Below are 23,805 nucleotides of genomic sequence, written 5' to 3' on the forward strand. Positions count from 1 at the left end.
CAGAACATTTGTATGTATGTATATATTTATTTAATTTATATAGCCATACTATTTTTGTCCAGAAAAGAGTCACTTGGAGAAAGATATTACATAATGTTCAGTTCACCTAGGTTAAACACCTTACTGTTCTGTAGTCTTGCTTCAAACATTGCAATGTAACAGATTCCCATACCACTTATGGTAGAATACTTTGGAAGTTCAACAGCTGCCTAGACTGCAAGAAAATAATGTAATCTTACCAGTTTTCACCATGAAAGTCAATTTATATGAGTTAAGTCAAAGACAGCCTTTACCTGGTGAACAAGAGATCAAACGTTCAGTCATGCTTTGGAATACCTAGATGTGATTAGTCTCAAAATACTTTTGATTCAGAAAGGCCTGTTATTCTCAGTGTGTTTTTTTAAAGCTCTATAGCTCCTCCCAGTAAACTAGATTTTAATATTAAATTTAAAAAATAAGCAATCTGCTTGTCTTTTTTCTCAAATGAAATTAATACCAGCATTGTAATAATTTTATATTTAAACATTTTAATTAATAGAGTCATTATTGATGGGTTCTGTCAGTAGGTCTGTCTAATTACTTTATTGCATTCTGTACATTTAAAATATTTAAAATTTAAAAATCCAGATAGTTTTTATATTGTGTCAACACAAAGACTTCCCCAAAGACCTACAGTTAAAAAATGTCATAGAGAACATGAGTATGACCAGGGTTGGGATTTGTAAATGATGCAAAATGGGAGTGGCAAGGTGAAAGCCGCAATAGTAGAAGAACTGGTACAGTGTATTTAAGAAAAATGTTGAAAAAAATGAGTCATGAATACAGCGTTGATGAGTTGGCTTCTTGAAAGCTTACCTCTGGTAATCTTTGGAAAATGTGGATGCTGGAATATGTGTACTCATACTGTACTCTAGCAAGTTTATTTGTGAACTTAAAAGGCAGCTGTTTCGAATGCAAAAGAGGAAGTTGTGGAGCGTGAAACTGCCTTATATCAAGGCAGACCATCCTTATATGATATTCTACGATGAGCAGGTCCCTGAAGTATGAGGTAGAGTGTTTTTCTCACTGCTGCTACCTGAGATCCTTGTAATTGGATAAATTCAGGATTAAAGAAAAGACACCTTCCATTATCTAATCCACTATTATTTTGAGCTATTCTGTGCGAAAGGTCCTCTGTATAATATCTTGACCTTAGGGAGTGACACTGCTGAATGAATTGGGAGTAGATCTCGACAGAGCTTTCTGGTTATTGACAGGTCCTGAAGTGTAGAAGGCTGGGAATTGTTACTTATGCAAGCTAATTGTGCAAACTTTAAATGAGATATTCATCATTTTCAAAATGCTTAGTTTTTAGATTAAATGAACAAATATCAGAAGTGCCATCGGTCCTATTATTTAATTGCAGAAAAAATGCTTTAATTTTTTTTTTCACTGAGATATGAACAATATATAGACTGCATTTCCAACTGTGGCTCCCTGTAAAAGAATCTCTTTTTTTGTATGGCTAGGAGCCCTTTGTGGCAGATGAGTACATTGAACGCTTGGCATGGAGGACTCCTGGTGGAGGTTCCCGAGGTGGCATGGAAGCTTTTGATCCCAAAAGGTAAAATTTAGCTGCACAATCGAGCCATACAATGTGTACTTTAACTATCTTTAGCACAGAACAAGCATTCCGTGAATCAAATAAGCATCCAGTAAGCACACCAGCTGTGACTCTGAACCCCCCTCCACCCAAGCAAGCTTCTTAGAGATTTTCAAAATAGTTAGTCAGGGGAGGAAGGGGAAATATAGCTTAGAAAGCATAAAAAAAAAACCCTGAGGTTAGAAGGGAACAGTTTTTCTTTTCAAAGCCTAGATTGGAGAACGAATGGATCTTATACAGCCTAATGACCAGATCATTTTAGTTTCTACAAGTGACATCAAAAGCTTAGTGAATTAATTCCTTTGGCATATAATTGTATATATGGACAGACATATGGGATAAATTAGGGGCTATGCAATATGGTTCATGGGGTCACGAAGAGTCGGACACGACTTAACGACTAAACAACAACAACAACAATTATGGGTTTTTGGATGATGAGGAAGATAACATGATTATTGTCAGTGCTATTTGGTAAAGGCTTAGTGATCCCTACATTGCCTTATATTCTATAACACCTCATGTTAGTATCAAGGATCAACATTTGTATATTAAAACCTGTCTTATTAAAGTGTTTATCCTCAGATTGCAAGAAGAATTTGTGAATCATATCAATGAACTGAAGTTGCTAGATGAACGAATCCAAAGGAGGGTGGAAAAATTGGAGCAACAAGTCCAAAGGGAAGCTAAGGAGTTTGCCAAGAAAGTTCAAGAGCTGCAGAAAAGCAATCAGGTAAACAGGAAGGGCACAGATTCTTTCCTTGTTCTGACTCACTTCAGTAAATTACACACAGAATGACTGAGATAGCACATTGTGCTTTTCTATAATGTGGTTGATTTGGTTTTGGTTTAAATGTGTTTTTGAACCCAGCTGTTATGGTTTGTAAAGCTGTGGTTTAAAATTTAGACATTAACTTTCTGCTGGATTCTGTTCTAAATGTTGCATGAAAATATGTTGTTTTTATTCCATTAACATTTAATCAAGGAACAGTTTAGGCATATTTTGGTAATCATTTAGTAATTCTCGTTCCCTGCATACTTAACTGTATACAAAATTTGAGAAGTATTTGTCCTTTATTGATCATGACAACTCAACTTACCTTGATATCACTATACATTTCCTTATAGAGAGAGATTTCTTTTCAATTACTTTAATTACTTCATATTAAATAACTGCAACCATTAACTAGCCCTGCAGGAATATGGACGAATTTACAACCGTGAAATTCAAATTCTAACTTGTATGGGGGAAAGCTTGATATAATTCTAAATTTCAGATGGAAACTACATACCAATCTTTGTTAAGACTCATTCCAAGTACTTGATTTCAGTGGAATTAATTTGACTCAAATTAGTTAAAATGGTGTTTTTCATCAATAGGCTTTTAATTTTGGTGGGTGTTTGCACATTTTAGAGAAGTTTGGCTGGGTCATGATTCATCCCTTATACTGGCTTCTGAGCTTTTTCTTCTTCTGAATGTTATTAAAGAGCTTGATTTCTATTCATTATAGGAAACACAAACATTGTTTTGTCTATTTCTCCCAGGTTGCCTTCCAGCATTTCCAAGAACTAGATGAGCATGTCAGCTATGTGGCAACTAAAGTCTGTCACCTAGGTGACCTGCTGGAGGGGGTAAATACACCAAGGCAACGGCTAGTAGAGGCTCACAAACTGATGAAATACTTTAATGAGTTTCTAGATGGAGAGCTGAAGTCTGACGTTTTCACCAATCCTGAAAAGGTAAGACCCCATCAGCAAGATTGAATGAGGTTACTCATGACAAACTGAGTTGCCCTAATTATAATTCTTGCTACAACTTTTCCACAGTTTAACTCCCCAGTGAGCGACTTGTCCAGCTCCATTGTTCTTGAGTGCAGATTAACTTCATTTGTCTGCTGATTCAGCAATTCTCAATGTAGTAGTGCTGTCACTTTTTCATTTTGCAAAATCATAAGCAACTTTGAAGAATGCTGAGAGAGTAATTCTTTAGAATGCCTTAGAAATCTCTTACGTTCTTCTGAATGTCATGCCCTAATTCTTCCTACTTGTGAATGAATGTTTTTCCCCACATGATCCTTGAGAAATCTCTCAAACAAAATCTCTTTGTATAGATAAGTATTTTCAGGGTGTGTATTTGGATTTCTTCTTGAGGCATACAATTAATACTGAGGTGCATTGATAAAACCTAACAGATGTCAGAATTTTTTCTTGTGAATCTGGCTTCACAATTTCAAACCAGGATATTACTTGAATATTGGGGGGCATTTTAAATTTGGGGGACAACTACTGAAAAATGCTACCCCAGGCTAGCCATCTGCTGCATCTCAACCTGGGAGGGCACTTGGAGCAGGGCCTCGGAAAATGATAGTTGGCTACGGTTAAGTATATGAGAGGAGGCATTATTTTAGATACTGTGGTTTAATAAACCCCCTTTTTCCCCAGCCTTTTACATAAGGGAGTAAGTACAGGTAGCACAATGGAATGTAAGAAAAATGTGTTTTCTTTCCAAGTTGCCAATACCTTATCCCTGTCTTTCTGACTCAAGACACTTATATGCTTGGAACAAATTTGTGGGACCTACCAAATGCAGCAGAGCCAAGAAAATGTCTCCTGGATGATCTCTCTACCCCAGTTATTTTGCAGGTGTAGCTTTCCTTGTCAGATCCTACAAGGATTTTCATTATTCATGGTATTTGGGGATATTGAAAGCTGCTGAGAGGTCCAAGAGAACTAGTAGTATCACACTCCCAAATCAAGTTCCCAGTGTAGGTTATTATCACAGTAATCAAAACAGTGGATACCTTGGGGTTCTCTGAGCTTGGTTGTTTTCTTGCAAATGTTTTGTTACCCGGTTAGGTAACATCTTCAGTGCTAGATGTTACCTAGCCAGGTAATGAAACACTTGCAAGAAAACAACCAAGCTCAGAGAACCCCAAGGACTCCAAAGTTCAACCCTGAGCTACACATATTCTCTTCTGTTGGAATCAAAACAGTCTTAGTTCTGTATTTCAAATAAAAGCCTGACTTTTTAAGAAATAACTCCAAATAATCAGCATTCTACAAATGTCTTGGAGTTGTGAGGCCACCACTTTCTCAATCCCTTTAGGCATCAGTGGTATTTCTGAGACTGGTAGAAAGTTTCCAGCTGTTCCAAGTCAAGGGAGGGTTTCTTTAAGAATGGGCATCACTGCCTCCTTTAGACAGGGAGGAACACACCTCTCCAACAAGGAAGTGTTAATTATCCGCCTTAACCATGGGACCAGTCATCCCTGGCTGATTAAGTCAGCCAGAAAGAAAAAGACTTGAAGAAGCAGATAGTGGTTCTCACCTCTCCAGCACCCTGTTTGCATCGATTGATTGAATGATTATGTGCCATCAAGTCATTTTTGACTCCTAGTGACCACACTGATTTTCTCTGTGATGATTTATCCCTAACCTGGTCCTTCAGGTCTTCCAATGGTGTACTCATTGCCACTATGACTGAGTCCATCCACCTTGCTGCTGGTTGTCCTCTTCTTTTCTTTCCTTCTACCTTTCCCAGCATTAGAGCCTTTTCCAGAGAGCTAGATCTTTGCATAATGTGTCTGAAGTAGGATAATTTAAGCCTGATTGTTTATGCCTTGAGTGAGACCTCTGGGTTGATTTGTTTGATAATCCATTTGTTTGTTTTCTTGGCTGTCTGTGGTATTCTCTGGAGCCTTCGCCAATACCAGAGTTCAAAAGTATCAATACACTTCCTATCCTGCTTCTTCAAAGTCCAACTTTCGCTTCCATAGAGTGTCAGAGGGAATACTATTGCTTGCATGATTCTGATCTTTGTAGGTACAGACACATCATAGCATTTGAACATCTTTTCCAAGGCCTTCATTGCTGCTCTACCAAGTGCTATTCTGCGGCATATTTCTTGATTCTGCATCAATATCAGATCCTAATCTGATCTAATCAGATCAGAGCGACTTTATTCATAAAGAATATTAACTTCCTGTTCCCCAAATGGCAATTTTGGCCCTGTTAGTGTGATTGTGTGCTGCCAAAAACATTGGTAAGAAAATCTAGACTGGATTAGTGGTTGAATGAGTTAAGCATGTCGGAACAGAGTGTGTTCCTTTAATCATGCTGGCTCTTGTATTAGATCTGGAACTATCATCTTGAAAAATTTTTTTAGCAGTACTCCTGAACTATCTATGGGGTCAAAGAAACATATTTTGCTCAACCGCGCCCCCCCCCATACAGTGAAATAAATGAGGCAACAGCTATGCAAAAAGGATAGGCTATGTAGGAACTGAAGCTGCTGGAAATGTCCCACAAAGATTTTAGGTCTTATATGTGCAGGAAAGGAGATGATTATAGATTTTATAAATAAATAAGGCAGGAAGACATGTTTTAAAAAATTAATTTGTTGCAAGTTGATTTTGAGGGACTATTTAAATATTCAGTAAAGAAATTCATTGTGGAATACTTCTCCAAATATTTCTGATTTTTAAAAATAAGTGAGATGGCAGACAAATGAAGGAAGATACTGAATACAGGGAACAAACAATCTCAGATATAGTTCTCTCTTACAGTAAATTTTATGTCTTTTCCTTATAGATTGAAGAGGCAGCTGATATTATCCAGAAACTGCATCTGATAGCACAGGAATTACCTTTTGACAGGTGAAGGGTGGCTAATAGCTATACGTTACCTTTGATTTCTGTTTGTGTCAGCTGGATTTCAATTGACTCTTCTACTAATGTTTTGGGGGAAATGAGTTGAATTGAAATTCAGTGGTATGATGAATTTAAAAGAATATATTGATAGCCCACTAATGTTTAACGTTAGTTCTGTCATAGGTAGAAGCATATTAGTTGGTTTACAGTGCAATATCTGCCTGTTCCTTGAAAAGTAAGCTCCACTATATGCAGTGGGGTTTATTCCTAGGTAGGTGTGTATAGGATTGCAACCTTACTTAAAACATTGAAGGCAGACCTCACAAAGATCAGAGATATTTAAAGATCTTTTAATCTTATTTGTTTATATATTTGTTTAATGCATTTTATACCACTCAGTTGTTGAAGTTCTCTGAATGGTTCTATTGATAAGCTTAAAACATATAAAAACATTGTAAAATGACTAAAAAATAAAATGAAGGTAAACCAACAGCCATGCAGGGATCTAAAAACACATTGTGAGTGTTTTTAGAATAAAAAGCTTAGGTCAGCAGTTCTCAAACATTTTGGTCTCAGAACCCTTTTACGTTCTTAAAAATGATTGAAGAGCCCAAAGAGCTTTGGTTTATGTGGATTATATCTACTGATATTTACTGTATTAGAAATAAAAAACTGAGACATTTTAAAATATTTATTCGTTTGACTTCAGGGACCCTCTGAAATTTATTTGACTTTGAGAACTGCTGGTTTAGGGAATAGAAAAAGTCTTCATTTGAAAATGCTACAGCGTAATCTTTGGCCAGAATCTCTGGAGATGGCATTCTGTATCCAGCATCCCCACTGCAAAAGCCCTGACTTAATATACTCCTCTAGTTTGGATTACCTGTAGCTATAGGACCATTTTCAAAGATAGCTGCACATATAGTGCATTGCAGTAATGCATTTTTGGAGGTTACCAGAGGATAGATAACTCGGACAAAACCATCTCATTTCATTTGGTATATTAGGGCATCTGATGAAAAGCATTCTTAGCTGCAAGAGAATCCAGTGACAGAGTTGGATGTACAAACACTTAAACATTGAAAATCTGACCTGTGAACTGCAGGCTGTAAGTGGGCTGTAAACTGTCCCTAAAGCCCCGTTTTATGACCCTGAAGATCATGCCACCAAAATTTGGCAGTGTGATTTCCTACCAAATTCAAATGAAAACAAATAAATAAAATGTGCTAAAACTTCAAATAAGCTTAGCATATCTTGATCAGTAACCTCTCAATAATCATCTTGCTTAAAGTGGTAGCATCCACTTATGAGACTTTGTTTTGTTTCTGCTGTGTGCCTGTGGCCCCAATTGCCACAAATAATATTTTTTTAAAAGGTGGAAATTTGAGTTGCAAAAAGATAGCCAGTCTCTATTTAGAAGAGTACAGCCTCTTCCAGAACAGATTAACTACTACACAACAGGGCAGATCCCCTGTTGTATCCAGTTATATATCACCTGAGTATTGATGATACTTCAGTCTACATTTTCAGTGACTTCCCACATGGCTTTTCATTAATCAGAATATGAAATAAAATAAAGCCTTGTAGAATCTTATAGCATAAATTTTATAGATCAGAGGAATAAGCAGCCAGCACCACTTTCTGGAAGTGATCATACATATAAAAGTGAACCCACTGCAGACCTGTAACAGTCGGAAGGATACACTATTAACATTATTATAGCTTGCTGATATATCCAATACAATCCATAGGGATCACAGGTTGGATTTTGAGTGGATGCATGGGGTTCAAGCAAAAAACCCCCCATTCCACTGGGCTCCCAGAGCAATTTTGATTCCTGTGCCAAGCCGGGAGACCTAGAGGAATGGATCTAGAAAATGTGATTCATCCAAGTGTGCTTGGAGTTTACTGAGCTGAATACTGCATGTGATAACTCTCTGTCCAATCTTAATTTGTATCCTCAGCAAAACCTTGCAAGATAAACTGGGCTATAAACTGTGATTAACTCAAAGCCAGCAATGAGCATGGCTGGAGAGGGAATTCAGCTTGGTCTTCCAAATCTATGTCTATCATTTTTTCCATGTATTTACACAGCTCTGCTTGAGGAAGAGAAAGAATGCAACATTCTGCAGTTTAGTATTTGTTTTCCACATATTTGGGTTTACTGTTCTGCAGATATATTATTTTCCTTTATAGATTCATTTATTTCTTATGTGAAGATTACCTTTTTTTTTTGTTTATTAAGGAAGCTTTTCTGTCATTCTGTTTGGATCCTGGCCTTCAGATCCTCAAACTATAGTGTGTAACTGAGACTGGTAGTAGAAGTAAAACCTCAGGATGTTTCCTATGATAGATTTAGACATAAAGGAGAACTACATTGCTTTGGAAAATAGGAAAGCTTGATGTCAGTGACACTGCTAGAAATTGCGTTTAAAATACATACCTATCACACTACATTCTTTTGGGATAAATAATATTATGCAAAGCTCGAAAAGGAAGTAAGAGATAATAAGGAAAAGAAATTATAAGCATAAATAAGAAAAAGAAAAGGCAATATAGCTAAATCTAGTTTACATCAGTAAGATTTTTTTTTAAATGTATACGATTCTTATGCATCTACTACCAGTATCTCTGAGCCTGTAGTTTCACACTTATTTGCAAAAGACAAGTTTAGCTGCTGTTGTTAGGATTGCATAGCTGGAGACCTGAACCTTAGCACTATTGACCAACACTTGGCTTCTCTTGTGAGTCTCTGGTCTGAGGTAGTAATTGAAAGGTGCTTTCTTGGAACCTGTGCTGAGCACTGGTTTACCTGTTCCTCTTTGTATTTCATATGCTAGCTGCAAATATCTGTGGTTGCTACCAAGTATAACTTGACAGGGAGTGGCCCTTAATCTCATTTTTTGTAAGTATGTAATTATATGGTGTACATGATCATGGCATTCATGCATTAATTTTTTAAAAGCATTTTGCTTTGTTCTTGGTGTTGGATAGCTAAAATAGAAGCATTGCAGCTAAAAAGTACACTGCATAAATGTCTTGTGGTTGGAGGATTGAAATGCTAAAGCATGAGCTTTATTCTTTCTTTCTTTCTTTCTTTCTTTCTTTCTTTCTTTCTTTCTTTCTTTCTTTCTTTCTTTCTTTCTTTCTTTCTTTCTTTCTTTCACAGGTTTTCTGAAGTAAAATCTAAAATAGCAAGTAAGATTGCTTTTTTAATTTAATTTGTTTGAAAATAATTCTACTGCTTCTAGTTAATCAACCCTGACATGTTATTTTATTTTCTTCACCTTCTTCCTTGAACTCAGGTAAGTACCATGATTTAGAGTGCCAACTAATCCAAGAGTTTACCAATGCACAAAGAAGGGGGCAAATCTACAGGATGAGAGAAGTAACTGCAGTTTTGCTTCACTTTAAGGTAAGAAGTCTGTAAGGCTGTAGCGTGTGCATATTTACAAAAGCTCCTCTGTAGAATTTGCTTCTGATAAACTATGTTTATATAGAAGCATATGAATAGTTTGGACTCAGAATAAACCTTTTTAGATGCTGTATTTTTTCCAGTAGAACTGTGCAGCCATTAATGCATCAGATTATTTAGTTCCTATTGGTTCTTTGTGTTCTAGTGAACCAATGCATTTTGATTCTAGGAAAAGTACTTTCTTTTGTCATTACAGGTATGACTGTTGGATGATTTCTTCGTTAATTCCTTTCTAGCATCAGTATGATACTTGAACTGTCCTTCTAAAAAAACTTTGCTAACAATCAATCTCTTCTCTATGTCTCATTTTGATCCATGCAGTTGATAGAGAACTGTTTGAGTCAGACTTTTGTCTGCAAGTTCAGACTGATAGCTGTTATAGACAGAGGTTCTCAGTGGAACTTTGTGGAACTTTCCTTCCATGCTACTCAAATTGAGCATATTTTGGATATGCTTGTAAGTGTTCGTATAACAGCTCAGTGGCTATAGCTAAACTGGATTAGGAGCAGTAAAGACATTTAGTAGTATATGTTGATTCTGATCTTATATATCTCAGGGTGAAAAAGTTTGGTATCTTGAACATTGCACATTAAAATTCTCATTCTGAATGAATAGCAATGGGTCCATTGCTATTGATTCAGCTCAGGAAATAATGGTGCTGAGACTCTTGATTTGGGGAAATTAAATACAGTAACATGTATGGTAGATAAAAGGCTTTACTTTATGACCAACAGCTATTATTTTGGTTGGCTCTGTTGTCATCCAAGAGACTGAGAAGAAAAAGAAAAAGGCAGAAAACTAGATAATCTCTATCCTTTGTTTTTACTAATTTTAAACATTAATGAACTATAATCAACATTGAACTAAATTGCAGAATCTCTTTTTTTTCATAGGGCTATTCCCACTGTGTTGATGTGTATATAAAACAGTGCCAAGAGGTAAGGGTTTGGGTTAGATATTATGTTGTGTATACATTTATGCAAAATACCTGTAGATATAAATATTTTGATGTAGAAACCCTCTTCTAATTTTTCTGTGATTCAGGGTGCCTATTTGAGAAGTGATATTTTTGAAGATACAGCCATTCTGTGCCAGAATGTGAACAAACAAGTTGGAGATGTATTTAGTAGTCCAGAGACTGTAATGGCCAAACTTATTCAGAATATCTTTGAAATCAGGCTTCAGGTAACTTACAAGTGTTCCTATTTTTTTAAAAAAGCTACTTGCCAACATAATGGTTAACTTTTTTTGTATATGACATATCTTTATAGTATGGTTACCTGTACCAGTTTTTCCATCCTTAATTTCAAGCTTTTTTGGTGCAAGAATGCATTATGTATGATTGGTGGCTTGTGCCAGTCTTTCCCAAACCTTTCTCTCCATTTGATGTGGACATCATCTGATAATGGACATGATGGCTTGGAATTATGGGAGGTGAAGTCCCAGATACCTGGAAGACATCAGATTGAAGAAGGCTGTACATGCCTGGTCCTTTACACATGCACACTTTCTCTCTCTTGATTCAAACTTTAGTTGTATCCTACAGTCTTGGATGGTTTACACAAACACAATCTGTGATTCCAGGTTATACTTGGATAGTAGCCTATGGCAGAGGATCTTTATGGGCATGGTTAAGAGAAGAATATGGGATGTTTTGTATTTAAAACAGAATGCTACTTCAGACAACTATCTAGGGATCTTGCGATGCTACAGAACTGCTTCTTTTGATTGTTGCTTATAGTGGTCATGTTTGCTGCTATTCCTCTGCTTAGGAGATGTTTTGCTATATGTTTGGATTCTTGGATTTTCTAACTATATTCATAAGCATAGGGACAGAAAAAGAATGTGTAAGAAGGTTGAAGCCTAATGCTTCTTGTAAGCCGCTCAAAGTCACCCTCTGGGGGAGATGGGCAGCATATAAATGTGATAGATCGATCGATCGATCGATCTCTGCATTTTTGTACTTAATATTAGAGAACAGCTTGCCAAAATGTTGGTATTTCTTTTGTAATGAATGAGAGAGATTTGTTCAATAGGAAGTCCATATGTACATCTGGTGAAAATAATGCAAAAGGTATTAGGATATCTGTGCAATATTCCTTTTCTATCCTTCCCCTCTCCTACCCAGGCTGTGGAACAAAGAGGAATAACAATGGTTAGATTACAGTGAAAAGCAAAATTTAAACAATGCAGAAATGTGTGATGCAGTGTAATGTTGGAGCTGATTGTGATGGAAATTTCATAACTGAATTAAACTGCATTGAATATATACTAGGCACTTGTATTCTTAATGGAAATAAATAATAGAATACTGGCCTTTATTTCACAGAGTTATATAAAAGACCAGTTAGAAGAACATAAGAAATCAGATGCAGAACAATATCTTCAGAGTCTCTATGAACTGTACACAAGGTTGGTTCTATTTTAAAATACTTAAAGGATAAAATTGTAAAAGGCCAGGTCTGGTCTCCTTATTTGATTCGTCCTTCTGCAGTTCTCTGTAGATGCTACCTATTCTTGGAATTGTGGACTGTTCTTTATGCTGAATATTTTTTTTTCTCTTGGATTAATTTATACAGTAATGTGTCTAGTTGTTTGGGAACTGTGGTCTACTTTGCCAGATATTAAAGGGTAAAGATAGAAGTGTTCCTTGCTATAGCATTCAGAACAAAGTTAATGTCAGAAGAAATGTGGAAATAAAAAGCACCTTTTATTGGTTGCACCATATGAATATATGAAATATTATTTTTTACAGCCTGCCTCCCCAAAGCCCTAATTATAGAGAAGTGGCAGATGGGTGGCTGGAGTGAAAAATGATTGCACTGGCTCTGTTTGTGCATAATGCTAAGGCAGGATTTGCTTTAACCATAGTTTTTTTTTAAGAATTAGGAATGAGATGGAATTACTTATACACGTAATCAAATTAATCATGGATTTTCCAGCCAATTTCTGGTTTCATTTCTTAATTTTCTTTTGTCTGACCCAGAACAGTTACTGTAGGTGGAGTACAAAAGAAACCAGGAATAAGTTCTGGGTTCAGACATCAGAAAAAAGAAATGAAAGCCTGGATTCATGAATCAACACTAAAATATGTGTTCAAATTATGATTTGTTTCCAAAAAGTAAACAGTGGTTGGCTTGATGTTATGCTAAGTTAGAAACAAGGTACATTATAACTTAACATTATGTGTGAAACCTGCTATTACTCTCATCTCTGACATATAAAAGTGAGTGCCTGCCTTGCTCATGAAGTACTAATCTTTGTGTTAAATCAACTGGGGCTGGAGTGCCAGGGTGTGGGGAACTGTTTGAATAGCATGGGCTATTCTTGTTCGAGACAAATACAAGTCAGTTGGGAAGAATTGGTTTTGGCATTCCGTAAGGGAATATAAAAAGATTGATTAAAGATCTCTTGTTCTTACTAGGGGATTTTCTAGTAATCTCTAATTCAGTGAACTGTTAAGGTCCATGCTTGCTTACTGGTAGATCTCTGGGTGATTTCCAGTAGGTCAGCAAGAATTTCTGACTTCCAGTTGTTTTAACAATAGCTGCAACAAAATGACGCCCCCGCTCCCACCCTCAGTTACTTTACTGAAAGGAATTGTGGTGTTTTTATGTGAAAGGACTATGAGCTGTGTTCATTTCTCATAATCAAAACAAATTCCTGGGCTGAGAATTCTTTAATTTTAAGTGTTTGTCTTTTGCTCTAAGCTCCAGTTGGTGGATCTTGGGGTTCTAGGTAAAATAGGCTTGAGGTCTGCCTACTTCCATAATAGGGCTAGGTGCATTCTGATTCCTTACTGTGCCCCCTAAGAAGTGAACATTTATAGATGTTATACCTGTATTTTACCTCCTGCAACTACACTGTTTTCTTCTCTTGCTCCTGGCCTTAATATAAAGGACTACTAATCTTTCAAGCAAATTGATGGAGTTTAACTTGGGCACTGATAAGCAGACTTTCCTGTCTAAGCTTATCAAATCCATCTTTGTTTCCTACTTGGAGAATTACATTGAGGTGGAAATTGGTTATTTGAGAAGCAGGAGCTCCATGATTTTGCAGCGCTATTATGATTCCAAAAACCACCAGAAGAGAGCTATTGGAAGTGGAGGGTAAGTACTACTTTTTAATCTTATTATTGTTGCCTTATATACTTGTAAAATTTGCAGTATTTATAAACTTCTTTAAGTATGCATACCTTGTTTAAAATTTGTGAGTAATGCTTATTTTAATATTGGCTTAGTTGTATAATGACAGTTACTGATTGATTGATTATGTGAGTATCAATTCTTAGTGGCCACATGGACCTTCTCAATGATGATCTGTCCCTAACCTAGTCCTTCAGATCTTCCAACTGTGCACCAGTCACTGCTGTAGTTGAATCCATCTGCGTCACTGCTGGTCATCCTCGTTTTCTCCTTTTTTTCATCTCTCCCAGCATTATAAATTTCTCAAGAGAACTAGGTCTTCACATAATGTGTCCAAAGTAAGATAATATGAATCTGGCCCTCTGTGCCTTGAGTGAAAGCTCTGTATTGATTTCTTGTATGATCCATTCGTTTGTTTTGTTGGCTATCCATTCTATTCTTGGGAATCTTCTCTAACACCAACTTTCTACAGCATCATCACTTTTCCTATCTTGCTTCTTCAAAGTTCAACTTTCTTGTCCATAGAGTGTCACAGGGAAAACTGTTGCCTGCACAATTCTGATGTTTGTAGGTATAGACCTATCCCAGTATCTGAAATCTCTTTCAAGGCTTTCTAGCAGGAAGGTAGTCTGGGGCATATTTCTTGACTACTGGATCTTTTTCTGTTGATAGGTGATCCTAAAAGGCAGAGCTACCCACCACTTTGACCACTCAATTGTCAATTCTAAGGCTGGTTGCTGTGCCTTTATTATTAGTTTGGTCTTTTTTATATTTAATTTTAGTCCCATTTTTTCACTGTGCTCCTTGATTTTCATTACTAGAGTTTGCAGATCATTTGCATTTTCAGTTTCAGAGTTGTATCAATAGCATAGCACAGATTATTGATGTTTCTTCCTCCAGTTTTAAAACCACACTCACCTTCCCTCAGTATATATTCAGCATATAGGCTGAATAAACAAGGGGAGTATACAGCCTTGTCTCACTCCTTTGCTGACCTGGAGCTATTCTGTTTCATCATATTCTGTCTGGACCATGGCTTTGTGCCCTGAGTATAGGTTTCATATGAGGACAATGAGAGGTGCTGGGATTTCCATTTTCCTAAGGATATTACACAGCTTGACATGGTTGATGCAACTGAAGACCCTTCTATAATGAATGGAACATATATTAACTTTTTGGTATCTTTGGTTTTCTCAGTGATCCAGTGTGTGCTAGCAGTGATGCCACTTGTTCCTCAGCCTTTTCTAAAGCCAGTTTGAACATCTGGCATCTCCCTTTCCATGTAGGACTCTAATCTGTGTTAGATGATCTTAAGTATTATTTTGCTAGCATGTAAATTAAGGATATTGTGTAAACTCTGTTAAATCTCCTTTCAAATTGGTAGGTAGACTGACCTATTCCAGTCTGTTGCCACTGTGTCATTTTCCAGATTCCCTGGCATACTTTGGTCAGAAGTTTTACTGATTCTTTTTCTGTTGCTTCCATATTTTGGTAGATATTCCATCAATTCCTTAGTCTTCCAACTTCCTAGTGACTGCAGTGCTGATCTAATTTTGTCTTATAGTACTAAAAGTTCTTATAACAAGGATATATCTTCTAAGGTATCTTAGAAGTTGACATCTCTATGGTATAAAAATACAATGTACTCCTTCATTCTTTTTTCATCTTCTTTGAAGAAGTCAGCTACAAAACCAGGTTGAAATTATGCAGTGATCTGTGATATGACCATAAATATCCTAACAGGTGTTAACAGTGTAGTTTCTTTGGAGTTTTCTGTTTTGCCTGTTCTAACAATCCTTAGAAGAGGCAATAGGAAATAAACAAACACCTTAATACATTACCGAATTAGCTAGTATAATGCCAGCCTTTTAAAATATGAACTATTTTATGCACATTGCATATATACATTTTGCCCAGCACTTGATACATCAGTGGAAAGGAGTTTCCACATTCCTGCCATGCATTTTTGTCGTAGAAAAGGTGGTGATTTAAGAGAATGCATACACAGCATCTCTGTTTGAACTGTTAGAACTGTGTCTTTTACCAAGTCTGTTTTGGAACCTGCACAACCAGGATTGGCTTCTGAAACAGCTATGTGAGCCTGGAAAAAGGCACAGCTGCTCTAGTGATTGAAAAAGTGCATTGTATGTGTTCCCACAAATTCTGAAATACTGTTTTTAAAGGAGCTGCCAGTCTTAGTGCTTATCTACTCATGAATATGTTTGACTCTGCCATAACATCCTGAATTTTCTTATGAATGACTGTCTGTCTCCAGCCATAGAAGGTGCTCTTGATCAGTGTTGTGGATCTTGAGGGATCACAGGAGAAAGTGGCTGTTTTTTAAAGGATGGTACATGTCAAAGAATGTCACTTTATAAAGAAACCTTTTTTTTCCCAGTGAAAGTTATTTGTTTGTTGTATTTAATATGTAATTTTGTTGTTGATAATATTTGAAAAATTAATGAGAGCAAAGTCTGACTTCAATAAATGATCCTGTTTGGGGCATTTCTTTTTTAGCATTCAAGACCTCAAAGAGAGAATACGACAGCGGACCAACCTGCCTTTGGGCCCAAGCATTGATACCCATGGTGAAACTTTCTTGTCCCAGGATGTTGTGGTTAATTTATTACAAGAAACTAAGCAAGCTTTTGAAAGGTGTCATAGGGTGTGTATATGCATAATACAAAGCTTCCTAGCTATTATATATTAGAATTCACATACAAACAATATACCCTTATTGGTTAACTGTAATTCAGTTTCTAAAATAATTTTATTATCTTTGTTTTTATGCTGTCTTTATGAGCTTCTTTGTTAAGTTATTTTAAGTAGAAAAAGTAGCAGATTATTTCATGAACTGACGAAAAAAATATATCAAAACTTTTCAGGGAAATTGAAGGACTGAAAAAAGTCGAGGGAAATTGCAGCTTATTATTAAGGCCCTCACAATATGCCTGTGCTCTCCATTTATTATAGGTTCAGTCTGGATCCCAAAGGCCATCTTGGAATTTTGGCGCTCCAGCATTTTAAATTGTCTTTTAATATCTTTCAAATGTTTAATATCTTTCAAAATACCTCTTTTGAGAGTCAGATGAACAAGAGGGGCAAGAAATGTTGCTTTATAGGAGTGCAACAGATTGTCTAGAACTCTGATAAGAAAAGCAGTATTTGAGGCTTATTGGATATCTTCCAACTTGTTCAGTTTAATACAAGAGCTAGAAACTTTATCAAAAAGTGGAGGTAAAATATTTTGGATCATTACTAGCAAGAACCTAATACGTGAATGTTGGCTTATCCCTCCACAATTATACTTGTTTGAATGTAGTCATGTAAATATGCTTTCTGAAATTACTTGCAAATGATTTGTAACCTATTCTTGCCAGAAAAAAGCTGAAGTCGATGCTTTTCATTTTTAAAGCTTTCTGATCCTTCTGATTTGCCAAAGAATGCTTTCAGGATTTTCTCTTTGCTTGTGGATTTCTTGTGTATTGAGCACATTGATTATGCTGTGGAAACAGGGCTGGCTGGTAAGTGGAAAGCTATCTATTTCTATTTTACATTGCAGGATAAAGTAGTCGATAAATGTGATGATTGATAGAAATAAATTTATAATCAATAGCAACAGTAAACTATAAAACCACATATTTTAAAAGGATTTAAAAGATTATTTAATTCTGTGATGTATTTTATTTCCACCTTAGTTTGTTTATTGGTTCCAAATAGACAACATGTTTAAATATTAGGTCTGTGCACGCTTTGAAAATGATTCAGAAGATGTACTTCAGAGTTAGCAAAAGGACAGAACCTCTGTATTGTTCATTAAACCAGCATTCCTTTCTTTAGGTTTCCATGTGAGTCTGAAAAAAGATGTGGCGGCTTTAAGAGTTGTATTAACTTAAGGGAGTCGACTTTGAAAACAGTCACAGTGTTTTTTGGGCTTACACAAAAGCACCTTTTTCTGAATCATTTTCAAAGCATGCACATCCCTAAAAGATAAACTTTGCAAAATAAATCATCCTCCTTAAAATGGTTGATATATTTGTCCCATGCTTAGTTGTATTTTTTAAATAATTGTTATTCAGGATTCCTGATGGACTGTTAATTGGATTTTTTTCTTAGTCCCAATGAAATATTTTATCTGTTGACATTTCATTTCACTTTTAGGTATTCCTTCTCCAGATGCCAAGAATGCAAATCTTTATTTCCTGGATATTGTAAACCAGGCTAATACCATTTTTCATCTTTTTGATAAGCAGTTCAATGACCATCTGATGCCATTGGTGAGGTAGGTTGTTTATTGTATCCTCATGCCAAAAGCCATGTAGAATTTGCATTCTGATTCATAAATATTCCTTATGTCAAAATCATCCTGAGTAAAGCCATACTAAAAGTGCAGAGCCATCATTTAAATAGCTTTAGTCTAGTCATACTGTATCAATGGTTTCCCTTGCAAAGTATTAGCCTTCCTCTCGGAAGCCTGCCTCTCCTCACTTCACACCAGTGTTTAGATTTTCTGTAAGTAATAAAGCTAGTGCTGTTTTATCCATAGATATGCTTGTGGGCTTCCCTGAAGTTTCTAGTCGGCTACTTTGAGAAACAGAATGTTGAACCTAGATAGGCCTCTGATATGATCCAGCAGGGTTCTTCTTAGATTCTTAAAATATGTAATGCTTTTCTATATTTGTCTGCATTCTGTATCCCTAGTAGCTCCCCCAAGTATCCCTTTCACATCAGTTAGATTGTTCTGTACATAATTTCGACATGAAAAATTATTTTCTGAGAGGTGAGAATAGAAGGGAGATGAGCTAGAAAATCCTTGTACAAGTTAAGTGTTTGGAATCCAGGGTGTCTGCAGTTGATGGGTGCATTATAATAGATGGTAGATAATAACTTTCCACCCCTTAATTTATCACAGCTCTTCTCCTAAGCTTTCTGAATGTCTTCAGAAGAAAAAGGATATCACGGAACAAATGGAGGTGAAATTGGATATGGGCATAGATAGGCAAGTGAAGATTTCATATTTTAGTTTATCTTTCATTTTTTCCATCATTGTACTGCTGTATTAAGAACAGGATTGAATATTGTGTTTTTATAAATTTGCCATAAGCAGTATATTAAATGTTAAATAATGAAAATAATAATTTAACACTCTAGTGCTCCATCTTTTCTGTAGTCTCATGGAAATAGATATGCATGTGCATTTCACTGCAACTTAGGAGGATCACGTTGGAGCTTTGTAAAATTCAGAATGCTCTCTCTAAAACTACCACTTGGAATTTTAACTTTGAAGGACACTGAATTGCATGATTGGGCAGATGAAGCACATCTTGGCAGCTGAACAAAAGAAGACTGATTTCAAACCAGAAGATGAGAACAACGTTCTGATTCAGTACACTAACGTGAGTAACTATATATAGCGTAGGCCGTGACAAGTGGCACAGCGAGTAATTGGATTGCTGCTGGTGTTCCTCCCTACAGTTGTTAACTCTACTTGGTGTATACATTTTATTGCCTCGCTTAATAGTCATGTTTTCTTCCACTTGCCTAGGAATTCTGATGCAGTTTCTTTGTGTGATTTAAGCTGGGGAGAACAGTAGTATTTCCTTATACAGTACATTCAATACTTTCAATCATTGATGTAATGTTAATATAGAAATAATTTTTTCAGAATAATTGTATTTCTTCAGATAATTTAGTTTTCTTGCAAGAAGTCTGTGTCCTCTGTGTACTAAGCCACATTATTTGCCATCATGATTTAGCATTTATTTACCACCAGCAGTCAAATCACTCACCCATCCTGTAGAATAATTTATGACATCTCAGTTGTAATGGGCCATATACAAAAAGCAAGAGTGAAAATCATCTCATCCCTTTTCTGAGAGCATAAAGGACAGAGTTAGAACTCTATGTTGCCATAATCAGATCCAAAATCTATTAAGAAATTCAGATAATGTACAATTTTGTACTGTATATTAGGTATAGAGTTGTTTTTCTTAGCATCCTGCTTAGTTGCGGGGCCTGCTTAGCATCCTGCTTAGTTGTTGCAGTCCTGCTTAGTTGCAGGGCCTGCTTGTCTAGTTCTTATAGCAAAGCGGTCAACAGTTTTGTTTGTCAGCTGGCTTGTTGCAGAGCCTGATGCTGATAGGGGATTACTGGCCCAAGGTCACCTGGCTAGTTTCCATACCTCAGTGAAGACTAGAACATAGGTCTCTTTGCTCCTAGTCCAGCACCTAACCTACTATACCATTGGTTCTCATATTTGGTATAAAGTATTTAAAATGAATTATGCCTAAATTAAGACAGCCAGTTTGGTGAAATGGTTAAGGTATCAGGCTAGAAACTGGGAGCCCATGAGTTCTAGTGCCACCTTAGGCATGGACCCAGCTGGGTGACCTTGGGCCAGTCACTTTTTCTCAGCCCTAGGAAGGAGGCAATGGCAAACCACTTCTGAAAAACATTGCCAAGAAAACTCCGGGACTAGTCCAGGCAGTTACCAGGAGTCAACAACTGACTTGAAGGGACCAAAAAAAAAAAAAGCCTACATTGTGAAGTAGCATATTTTAGTTGCAATTTATTTTTTATTGGGATTCAAAGCTCATTTTCTGTATTGCACAGAGTATATACAGAATGATTCTGAGAACCTGAATGACCTTATGATTAGCCAGTTATAGTATATTTGTTTGAAGGTTGTAGGTTGGTGGATGTGTGTGATTGTGTTTCTGTGTAAGTCATATTAAAACCATTACTTTTTGTTCCCAAGTTAAGATTGCAGGTGTATTTGAGATTACCTTTCCATTGATATTGGCAGGATTCATTTCTTCTAAAATTGTGTGTATATTAGAAAGCCAGAGTGTTTTGTAAATAACAAAATATATAATGGGTAAGATATTTGAGGCAACACAGATCTGTTCAAACAATCTGACCGGAACATTAATACAGTTTCAATTATAGATGTGTGTAATAAGTTGCAATGTAGTTACTTCAGGTACTGGCTGGATCACCAAGATTTTTCTATGATAAGCAGGCAAATATCCATTGCAAAGGCTTAAAATCTTTTAACACAAGAGAGATAGAAAGAATTTGTCGTGGAAAAATCATCTGAAAGTGATATACTAGTTATTTTTATTGAACGAAAGTTGGTACCCTAGGTATTGCCCAGAGACCCTCCTCACTCCCATTTTGTAGCTTTCATATTGAAATGAATATTTTCTCCCTAACACCCTTGTTTATGTTGCAGGCATGTGCCAAAGTCTGTGCCTATGTTAGAAAGCAAGTGGAAAAGATCAGGAATTCTATGGATGGCAAGAATGTGGATAGTGTTCTGATGGAGTTTGGTGTCCGTTTCCATCGCCTCATTTATGAGCATCTTCAGCAATATTCCTATAGCTGCATGGGTGGCATGTCGGCAATCTGTGATGTGGCTGAATATAGAAAGTGTGCCAAAGAGTTCAAGGTGAGTACTGGCTATTATTGCAGATGCAATCTGAGATATGGCCCATGTGTATTAAACTGGCTGGCATAGGTAAGCTGTGGTCTTATGTTTGTAAAATGGGCACAATTAAATGACCTCTCTCTCAGGTTTGTTGTGTCCCTGAGCAAGATGACAAAAAAGTCTTGCATTAGGAAGTATATAAGTAATTGCTAATAATCTTTAAGCTGATCTTGTTTTTCTAAAAAGCACCCTTTGATATTTACACTGAATTTTGCTTTGCTTTTCCTGATTGTCACAGGTTGCGTTGGTATTGCAGCTTTTTGACACGCTCCATTCCCTTTGCAACCTCCTTGTTGTAGCCCCAGATAACTTGAAGCAGGTCTGCTCAGGAGAGCAGCTGGCTATTCTAGAGAAGAATATTCTCCATTCCTTTGTACAGCTCCGCTTTGACTACAGATCTGCTCGTCTTGGTCGCCACTTCAGCTGAACATGCAGAAGAAGCAAACCAAGCATTTACAAGGACTTAGTTTATCAGGCAGCACATGATGGTGGCTTTTGAGTGAAAATTAGGGTGTGGAAGTTGCTCAGACAAACTGTCATAACTAAATTGGTCTTTTCCACTGTCCTGTTTTCATCTTGCTTCTGGAATAAATAATCTTATCAGGTTCCTCCTAAACCACTTTCTGTTTTCTATTCATGAGAAAAACATGGTTGTCAGAAAGTACACAGTGCACTAGAGCCTTCTAACTTCTGTTCTGGATGGAAAAAACAGTACTTTGATTTTTCAGCATTTGTGAAATGGTATGTGTTATCTAGCTTTCCAGTTCTGGATGTTCCTTTTCCTCAGAGCTTAGAATGATAGTTCCTCAGAGATAGCATACAGATATATGCTTGATCAGACATGTCTTCAGGAAGCAACTGGAGTGTAGGGTGGGTGACATCAGCCAAGGTTACTCTTTTGCTGATAGGATTCCTGTGCAAGTTGGGCAGAAACTCAACAGTCATACCATGTCACAACACTTAGATGTTGTAGGGTGGGGAAATTGTCCCATGCTCATGGTGTGATATGAAGATGTTAAAAAGAAAATGACAAAGCAGTACAGAATGAAAAGAGGCTAATATTGCAGAAATTATATTCATTTTTATTTGTATGAGTGACTTGCCTCTCTTGAAATGGATGATGTATAGAATAGCTGTATGGTTCATTCCATTGCCTCATTTTTAAGAAGCTTGGAGGTGGGCATAGCTGATTTTGTGAGAGACAAGAGAACCCAGGATCTTTTAAGTACAATTCAGTTTACATCAATGTAGTATCTAATTTAATTTTCAGAGTATTATTTAATGTGTATAATTGACCAAATATACCTGGGGCAACATGAATTCATTCATGAAATTAATTACTGTATATACTTACAGATAAGCCAAGAATATTAGGTGTCAAAACACACCCCAAAAATGGGGTTTGGCTTACCCATGGATGGGCTTATTCGCTAGTATATACGGTAGGTTTTTCCCTCTGCTTTTTAAAAGTACCTGTATATCTCATGTATACTTGCATATAAGCCCATCCACGGCTAAGCAGAGCCTCAAATTTATAACAAAAATACCATGAAAAATGTGGATTGGCTTATCTGCAGATGGGCTTATATGTAAATATATGCAGTATACATTTTTTTCCTATCCATAAGTATACTTTCAGTGCTGTAGAATCAGATGTACACAAAGTTTGAGATAAAACAATTGCCTTGAAATGTGTCCAACCCCCTCTCCCCAGTTTAGCTGTGTAATTTTTCCTTTGTTCTGTAACAAAATGGCAAAGTAACCAATGGAAATAGCTATAGGTGCATCATTATTGTTGTACATGAAAAATTTGCCAAGAAATACCATTCTGAGTTCTTGGTAATTCTAAATTAGACTTAGATTCCTTTGCCATTTTGTGGTGGGTGGATGAATGGGCAGTTGTGGAGCAGGAAAAGTCTGGATTTCCTTGTTACTGAAGTACAATAAACCAAACAGTTGTAGAGAGAGAGGCAAGAGTGAATCAAATAAAATCATAGAGTTTATGCGTAAGGACAAGAAAGGAATCTTCTTCAAGGTAAAGCTGAAAGTTGTATTTCAGTTGGGGTGCACTGTTTAATCCCACTTGGGTTGGCCTCAAGGAGATCTTTGGCCTGTATTTTCAGCGTCTTCCAAAGGACTTCCCCCATTCATTTTAAACAGAGAAGATGACTCTTGACATTTCACTTTAGAAGTATCCTCCTGCAAGCTTTTAAATGACTCCAAGCCCAGTTAAGTACAGCACTACCTGATTTATAGTGCTATAGATCTTTCTTTAACTGAGGGTGGTATTTATACTGATAAATCAGTGAGGGAGAATTAGGCGAAGCTTTCTCAAGCATTCTGGGAAAATGCCTTCTTTGTTCAGTTGCTATCTTCATTGGCCATGGCAGAAGCACAAATAATTC

The 23,805-nt window shown here is 36.6% G+C and overlaps 1 protein-coding gene across 2 annotated transcripts in view; it reads left to right on the top strand.

The window, feature by feature from the left end:
• Nucleotides 1–23,410, top strand: part of EXOC5 (exocyst complex component 5) — a 27,530-nt gene extending 4,120 nt beyond the window's left edge. For both annotated transcript variants that reach the window (XM_088149692.1, XM_088149694.1), the window contains exons 2-18: nucleotides 1,509–1,603; nucleotides 2,228–2,375; nucleotides 3,188–3,382; nucleotides 6,233–6,297; nucleotides 9,461–9,489; nucleotides 9,597–9,706; nucleotides 10,660–10,704; nucleotides 10,811–10,951; nucleotides 12,096–12,178; nucleotides 13,666–13,875; nucleotides 16,429–16,576; nucleotides 17,327–17,435; nucleotides 18,073–18,193; nucleotides 18,824–18,910; nucleotides 19,199–19,307; nucleotides 21,146–21,361; nucleotides 21,639–23,410. In XM_088149692.1, the coding sequence (XP_088005818.1) occupies nucleotides 1,509–1,603; nucleotides 2,228–2,375; nucleotides 3,188–3,382; nucleotides 6,233–6,297; nucleotides 9,461–9,489; nucleotides 9,597–9,706; nucleotides 10,660–10,704; nucleotides 10,811–10,951; nucleotides 12,096–12,178; nucleotides 13,666–13,875; nucleotides 16,429–16,576; nucleotides 17,327–17,435; nucleotides 18,073–18,193; nucleotides 18,824–18,910; nucleotides 19,199–19,307; nucleotides 21,146–21,361; nucleotides 21,639–21,827 (2,100 nt within the window). In that variant the 3' untranslated portion in view covers nucleotides 21,828–23,410. The remainder of the gene's footprint in view (nucleotides 1–1,508; nucleotides 1,604–2,227; nucleotides 2,376–3,187; nucleotides 3,383–6,232; nucleotides 6,298–9,460; nucleotides 9,490–9,596; nucleotides 9,707–10,659; nucleotides 10,705–10,810; nucleotides 10,952–12,095; nucleotides 12,179–13,665; nucleotides 13,876–16,428; nucleotides 16,577–17,326; nucleotides 17,436–18,072; nucleotides 18,194–18,823; nucleotides 18,911–19,198; nucleotides 19,308–21,145; nucleotides 21,362–21,638) is intronic.
• Nucleotides 23,411–23,805: the final 395 nt, after the last annotated feature.

The sequence above is a fragment of the Python bivittatus genome, unplaced genomic scaffold (genome assembly GCF_059951505.1).
Source record: "Python bivittatus isolate LINGU-HERP-01145 unplaced genomic scaffold, Pbiv_v1 ctg000580_np1212, whole genome shotgun sequence".
In the NCBI taxonomy this organism is placed as follows: domain Eukaryota; kingdom Metazoa; phylum Chordata; class Lepidosauria; order Squamata; family Pythonidae; genus Python; species Python bivittatus.